Genomic DNA, 7,407 nt, shown 5'->3' on the forward strand with positions numbered 1-7,407 from the left:
GTCGCGCCCCGCTCTCCAACCCCTACGCGCCGGGCTCTCAGCGGCTAAATTCCACTTGCTCCTTCTTGTCCCCTCTGATGGTACATCTGCCCTCTCCCCGACCCTCCTGGCTGGCTCGCCCCCCTGGGTTATCTTTAGGTGGATAAAGAGGGAGAACACGACCGCATCCCAGAGCAGCTGGCAGTTTCCTCGAGGGTCGCCGCCTGGAGGGAGTTTTCCCAGGCCGCGCTCCCAGAATGAGCACTCCCCGGAGATTGGAAGACGCGCTCCCTGCCGCCTCTCGGGATCCTTGGGATCCGATCTGAGACTGACTGGCCCAGGAGCAGTTCTCTCCCTCCCACCCCCCCACCCCCCAGTTGCCGCCCTGAAGTACTCTCAGCCATCACTGTCGAGCTCCTGCAGCCGGGCAGACCAAAAGTAGAAAAGAAGAAACTTCTTTCCTCTAATAGGGGGTTTGGGGAAGAGGGTGGGAAAGGGATAAGTCCTCCACGCAGCGGCAGGAACTTCTAATCTGTTTTTTAAAGTGTTTTAAACTGGCGCCGGCGCCTCCCCCAGCTCTGCGCCTCTCACCGCGGGATCTTCGGCTCTGCTACTTGACCAAAGTTGCTCAGAATTTTCGGGCGGAGCAGCGGGGCCGGGCCAGAGCAGATCTGGACCTAAATCCTCAGGGTGGTGCTCGCCACGCTCCGCTTCCCTCTGCGTGACTGGGTCGAGCGCGGACTGGGGGTGGAGGTGGGGTAGGGGTGGTAGCAGCGGGATGGGCGCGGGGGCCAGAGGAAGGAGGTGCGGAGTGTGTATCCTCTGAATCCCCCAAGCCCCCTCCGCTGCCCATTCGGTGTCCGCAGATGCTGGGTAGCAAGCGACTGGGGCTGTCCGGACTGACCCTCGCCCTGTCCCTGCTCGTGTGCCTGGGCGCTCTGGCCGAGGCGTACCCCTCCAAGCCCGACAACCCCGGAGAGGACGCGCCGGCGGAGGACTTGGCCAGATACTACTCGGCGCTGCGACACTACATCAATCTCATCACCAGGCAAAGGTAGGTGGGCTACGTGGGAGTGACGACTCCGGGACCGCCCCGCTTGCACACCCGGAGATCGTGGGGATCTCAGAAGACAGGGACCTTTTCTTTTTCTTCTTTGTATCCCGGGACAGGACAGTATCGGACACATACTCAGCTATCAGTAAATATCAGGGCACTGAGTACATTCCCTCTGCAACTACAGTCACAAAATCCTGATCCCCAGACTCAGGTTCCCCAGGCTGGGTGGCTGGCCATCTCCTGTCACCCACCCCCTTATCTTTTTTGTTCTTAGAGCAGTTGGGGGTTCTGTTTGGAAACCTGGATAGGAAAGTACCCCGTGAAAGGGGTCAGGAGGGCGCCAGGGAGGTGCTATAGGGAGAAGGGCGAGCAGGGTATTCTAGAAAAACAACAGCACAAGCTAAGGAGGAAACAGCTGGGTCGCCAAAGACATTGCCTGGTTTTCCAGCCTGCCCAGACCGAAGTGAATGACGGTATTTAGGAAAAGACAAATAGGACTATTTTTTTCCCTCCTGTACAGTGTTTTATTGCAGTCTCAGCCCCTCACTTGACAATCCTGCTCCTAATAAGTAGATATTTAGCAAGAAAATAGTTGATCTAACATGGTGAGACTTTACCCATTTCATAGCAGGTGAGTTCTGAAAAGGAAATGCCCACTGGGTACTTTTTTAAGGAGAAACTTACAGTGGTGTACTCACTCTAGGGTGAATCCAGGGATTACATGTAATCTGAGAAATTGTCATTCATCTTTATTCTGAACCCCCAGAAAGCTAAGATGAAAGACCATATTTCACTCTCAACATCAAATCTTAAGCAAAAAATCAAATCCAAACTGTTTTACAAATAACATAGGATTTAAAATTTGTTTCCAAAATCGGTTCATCTTAGTTTTGAATCATTCAATATCTTATTTTAATTACTGAGATCAAATGACCTTAATAAGCTAAAAACAATGAGCTCTTTACAAGCATTAATGTTATTTAACATATTTAAGTTATGTTTTGTAAAATATTTTTATTTGTTGTTTTACTATAGTCAGGGAATAGTTGGAAAGGATCCAAAGTGGGGAGAATTTATATTTCTTAATTTTTAACATTTTTTCTGTTTCATTGGAAAGCTGTTTCATCCTGAAAATCTTTTTTTAAAGTACCAATATATATAGAATCAGAAATACATGACAGTGCCAGAATTAAATAGTATTGGTTTATGATCCCTGAAGTCAGATAATTTTCATTAGTGAAAAGCAAAAATGTCTTATATCTTAATAGACTTTTCAGAAAGTTAATTGCTTCAAATTCTTGCTTATGCTATCATACAGACCAGAGAAAAGAACTTTTACAAATTGTTTTTTTTCTTCTAGGAAAGCCTTTATTAGTTATTTAGTCTGTTAATTATAGCATACAGTAAAACTTATTTCTCAAAGATGATTGCTGTAAACCTTTACTATTGTATAAAGCGTTAGTATTTCAACATGTTTTCCTAGGCATTATTTTCTTCAGTCTTTACCTCAAAGCTCTGAAGTGAGTATAATTATATCCATTTTACAGATCATGAAACTAAGAACATTTCATGAAAACCTTTTTTTAGGGATGATTAAATTGGAGCCCTCCTCCTATAGATCTTTGGATGTTGTCACCACTATCAGCAGTCAATGTGATCTTCAACACCCTTGATGAGGAGAAAATAAGGGAAAGGGATGAGATTCAGGTTAGGTGGGAAGGAGTTGGTCCTGAAGCAGTTTTCTGTCTCATCTTCATATAAGTTCCATCTTAGAACTACTCAGAGGCTTATAATCTGCACCCATCATCTCCATTCTGTACTCTTATCATCTTCCCACCGCACACGTCCACTCATACGCACGTTTGTATTTTTGAAAATTACATTTGTGAACATACGTTTTAATTTGGCATAAATGGTACTGTGATATCATTCTCTTTCCTCCCCTTTTCGACTCAGTTCATGTTCTAAAGCTATATACTCCTGGTTCATCGCTTCCATAGGTATTCTAGAGCATTGATCTACCACATTTTATTTATACAGTCTCCTAGGTCAGTGATTCTCAACTAGGGCTGACTTTATGCTTGCCAAGACACTGGGCGATGTCTGGAGACATTTTCGTTTGTCGTAGTGGTGGGGTGGGAAGGTGCTACTGGCATCTAATGGGTAGAGGTCAGGGAAGCTGCTAAACATCCTACAATGCCTAGGACAGCCCCTGACCACAAAGACTTATCCCACTCAAAATGTCCGCAGTGCCAAGATTGAGAAACTCAGCCCTAGACTAGAGTTTCTCCCTCTTGGTCTCTCATTGTTATCACCTGGGAGCTTTTAAAATATACTGATGCTGGGCTGTAACAGCAGCATCAGTATATTTAATGAACTCGTGAATTAAATCAGAATCTCCCTGTGGGGGGTGGAGCACGGGGCTGGGCTTTACAGTGATTTTAAAAGCTCCCCGGGTGATTCTAATATGCCGTCAGGTTTAAGAATCTTTTCCCTAGAGATGCTATCTTTGAAAGTTAAAGCATTGTGGAGAAGAAGGATAATCCAGAATTAATTAGAGATGGAAGAACAGTCAGTGCTGCTCTGGGGTACCACTTTCTGACTGTGTAAATTCTGCTGTTACAGACTTAGGTTCTCTAATGGTAAATAGGAGAAAATATTCTCCAGTTCTTTAATTATCTGAAGTATGAAGAAGATAAATGAGTTAAGGTTGCCCAAGAGTTTTAGCATTACTAAAATCAACTGATGGACAGAATAAATACATATAAGCAGCAGACTGCAGCCTGATACTACAACTCCAGAAAATCTTTGAGGAAATCTTACAATTGATGGGGGCAGGGGATATGGCTTTGTCTTTGCATCCCTTGAGTTTCCAGCAAAGGAGCAATAATAGGAAATCTTTCCCCAGAATTTAGATTTAATTGTGCTCAATAGGCAGTTAGCATATATCCTCCATCAGCTTTGTTCTGCTGTTTTATCTGTTAGTTAATCAATCCACGCCAGGCTTATTTTTCATTTGTGGAAAAAAGCGGCTGCTGATGTCCAATGCCCTTTCTGAGAAAGGGAAAAACATACTCCTCAGAAAATACAATTTGGTGTAGACTTGTCACTTTCAAAGCATTGTGACTTACACTGGATATTCATCAAGACTCTAATCTAAGCAGGAGTTATGTTTTTATTTTTACAAATGGGAGAACTGAGATTCAAAGACACAGGTGAGTCTAGAACTTCAGTCTGATGCGTTTTTCATAGACCTGTTTCTGAAATATCATCTGGTCTGTTTGTTAAGATTTAAACTGATGTATATCACCAGAACCGTAAGCCAATTAGCTAATTATGGAAACATTTAAAATCATACTTTGATGTATTTTAATTTATTTCCTGTCACCTAGTTATAAAACTATACATATATATTGTTTGTGATAATATAAAAAGGCAAGAATTTGACTAGGAATTTTGGTTGGGTTATATAATCTAAGTTATCTATTAAGTATTTAAGCAAAATTTAATTGTATATATAATTTGAAATCATATTTATGTTTCTGTATCATGTATGTTTCATTCACCTAGATTACTCGTTAGCAGATGATCAACTGAAAATAACTTTTATATATATATATATATATATATTTTTTTTTTTTTTTTCTTTTTGCGGTATGCGGGCCTCTCACTGCTGTGGCCTCTCCCGTTGCGGAGCACAGGCTCCGGACGCGCAGGCCCAGCGGCCATGGCTCACGGGCCCAGCCGCTCCGCGGCACATGGGATCCTCCCAGACCGGGGCACGAACCCGCATCCCCTGCATCGGCAGGCGGACTCTCAACCACTGCGCCACCAGGGAGGCCCAACTTTTATATTTAATACCACAAATCTTTTCTTTTCCGAAAGGTTTTTATGGTTCCTCCAAACTTGCTTTAAAGGACTTTTACTCTCCCCCACCCCACCTTTTTTTTAGATACGGAAAACGATCTAGCCCTGAGACACTGATTTCAGACCTCTTGATGAGAGAAAGCACGGAAAACGTTCCCAGAACTAGGTATGAAAACGTTTGTGTGGGGACATTATTGCAGAGTTCAGGTACCCAGGAGAGGGCTGCTGGGAGGAGGCGTTTGGAATGGGGTCTTCTAGACCAGGTAGGATTTGGACAGAAAGAGGGGAGGAGAACAGAGCAGGGAGGACCTTTCTCTTCACACACTCATTTGCAAATCTCTAAACTGCTGTGGGGTAATATTTTCTGGCTCAAATTATTTGATGCTCCTTTGAAATTTTAAATATGAGTGACTTTAACCTCAGAAATTACTCTATAGAGAATTTCTCACTGGCTTAGATTGTGGAAGCATAGGGTAAGCAGCCCATCTCTACATTGAAATGACCAACTCTCATCTTTGGCTGAGGTCATCTTTAGTTCTTATACCCTACGTGGAGGATCTACGCATCCTAGGAAATGCCCCTTCTGGTTCTCACTCCAGTCTTCCTGGTTTTACACGAAGCTATAGATAAATCGAGGGGTACTCCTGCCTACTTTGTGACATATTTTAGTTCAACTGATGTCACATCATAATTTATCGCATTCAATGAATGAACAAGAATGACATTATTCTTAGGGCTTGTCTGGAGCCTTGGGGCTTTCTTGGAGTGTGGACCTGCCTTAGGAAGGGTGCCCTCTAATATCTAGGTGTCAAACATTGGGCTGGGGTCCTCCTGAGCGAAGACTGTGAGTGAAAAGATTCCTGTTCCTCCTCTGTTTCCATAACTGACTCTCCTGTCCCAGGCCCCCTGCCCCTACCCACCAGTAAGATCACATGGCATATGGTTTATCCAGTTCTGTGCTAGCCAGCCCGCCTTAAACCCAGAGCTCTACAACATCAAGAACCAAGTTCTCCAGAAGAGGTCACTAGAACACTTGCTCAGCACGTGTGACTGGCTTGTCACTCTTCATTGGGTTCTCCCTAGAGGATGAGCCAATGACCCTCTGAGCCACCCGCCTCCCCTCCCACCCTCCTTCTGTTCTCTTGTGAAATGGCCAGCCAGGGTGAAGGTGCAAGTCTAGAGTTGTCAGGTTTGTTCTCTCCGAAGGAAACAACAATTTGGACTGAAATAAAACTCCAGTGCTCTTGTCTCTGGCGGTACCAGCCAAGGCTTGAACATCAAATGCAAGGGAAGCAGGTGGAAAACTCATAAGGGTGGCTTTTACATACTAAGCAAAACATACTTTTTAATGTTTCATTGATAGGCATATGATGTTTGCCACCGTAAAAAGTTTGGGAAATGCTATATCTACTTAGGGTTAGAAATATATAATCATCCAGACCGACTTACAGTCTTGCTGCTGCTCTTTGTTTTGTGGCCATGCATCACACAGTTGGTGCATGAAATAGAGTTAATTGTACTCTGATTGACAGCCTCAATCATGTGTACTTAGAAGGAGACAAAACTTGACAGCCTTTAAGTTGCCTGTGAATGCTATTTTATTTAAAAGCGTTCTTTATAGTCTAATAAATAGCACCTTACTACATAAAAAGCCTTGCAGGAAAACACAGGAAGCATATTCAGAGTTGAATAACAGTAAGTTTTTTTTACAGTTTCATGTGGTTCCTGTAGTTTTGATCTTCAGAAATATTGCAGGGTTCTTTGCCTTCTTTGATAAATACAGAGCCTTTTAAATACTCCCTCTGAGATTTGCCTGAGACTCCCGTTAACATGAGTGAAAGCTACTCAGCTGGGTCTCTGTACATTATGCCACTGTCTCCCGCTCTGATATTCTACATGGCTTCCTATTTAGAATGCCAACAGCAGACTTTTCAACAGCTTCTGATCATCTTTCAGTTCAGAACTGAATGTCTCACTCTTGCAAGGCTCCCAGGGAGTTGGGAAGCTTCTCTTACGTGCTTTGCTTCTTGTGTTTGACAGGCTGGAAGACCCTTCTGTGTGGTGATGGGAAATGAAACTTGCTCTCCGGTCTTTGCCTATTTTTCAACCCTTATTTCATCCTGTAAAACTAGAGTCTGCTGGTCCTCCCAATGCATGCAGCCCCTTTGCTCACCTCTGCAGAATTTCCTTTTGTCGACATTGTATATATGTGCGTTTAAATAAAGTACCACGCATTCAAAAGTGTATGCTCCTCAATGCAAAGTCTGCTGTTGCAGTAGTAAGAATTATTTGAAGTTATTCATTAAATCACAATCTCCCTCAAGTAGCAGATTCAAGGTTTGTTTCACCAATATTAAAACAGTGCCTATGGAAGATATAAAGATATGATTTATGACGACCAAGACTCAGCTGTGGGGGTTGTGTGTGTGGGTGTGTATGAACAACAGACATATTTGGAAACACAGAGCAGGGTAATGCTAATTTCTAACAATTTGCTGAACTTT

At 43.5% G+C, this 7,407-nt stretch overlaps 1 protein-coding gene across 1 annotated transcript; it reads left to right on the forward strand.

The window, feature by feature from the left end:
- Window positions 1-830: 830 nt before the first annotated feature.
- NPY (neuropeptide Y) lies at window positions 831-7,092 on the forward strand. Its single transcript, XM_081244089.1, has 3 exons — window positions 831-1,033; window positions 4,989-5,069; window positions 6,944-7,092. The coding sequence occupies exons 1-3, from the start codon at window positions 846-848 to the stop codon at window positions 6,966-6,968; spliced, it is 294 nt and encodes a 97-aa protein (XP_081100215.1). The 5' UTR covers window positions 831-845; the 3' UTR covers window positions 6,969-7,092.
- Window positions 7,093-7,407: the final 315 nt, after the last annotated feature.

Source organism: Mesoplodon bidens (assembly GCF_964165515.1).
Source record: "Mesoplodon bidens genome assembly, chromosome: 9".
NCBI classification, from domain to species: Eukaryota; Metazoa; Chordata; class Mammalia; order Artiodactyla; family Ziphiidae; genus Mesoplodon; species Mesoplodon bidens.

Bases quoted from the DNA above. Each gene is read 5' to 3' on its own strand.
- NPY (XM_081244089.1), top strand. From the start codon at position 846: ATGCTGGGTAGCAAGCGACTGGGGCTGTCCGGACTGACCCTCGCCCTG. The intron at 1,034-4,988 runs GTAGGTGGGCTA...CCTTTTTTTTAG, and splicing joins AATCTCATCACCAGGCAAAG to ATACGGAAAACGATCTAGCC. The intron at 5,070-6,943 runs GTATGAAAACGT...TGTGTTTGACAG, and splicing joins GAAAACGTTCCCAGAACTAG to GCTGGAAGACCCTTCTGTGT.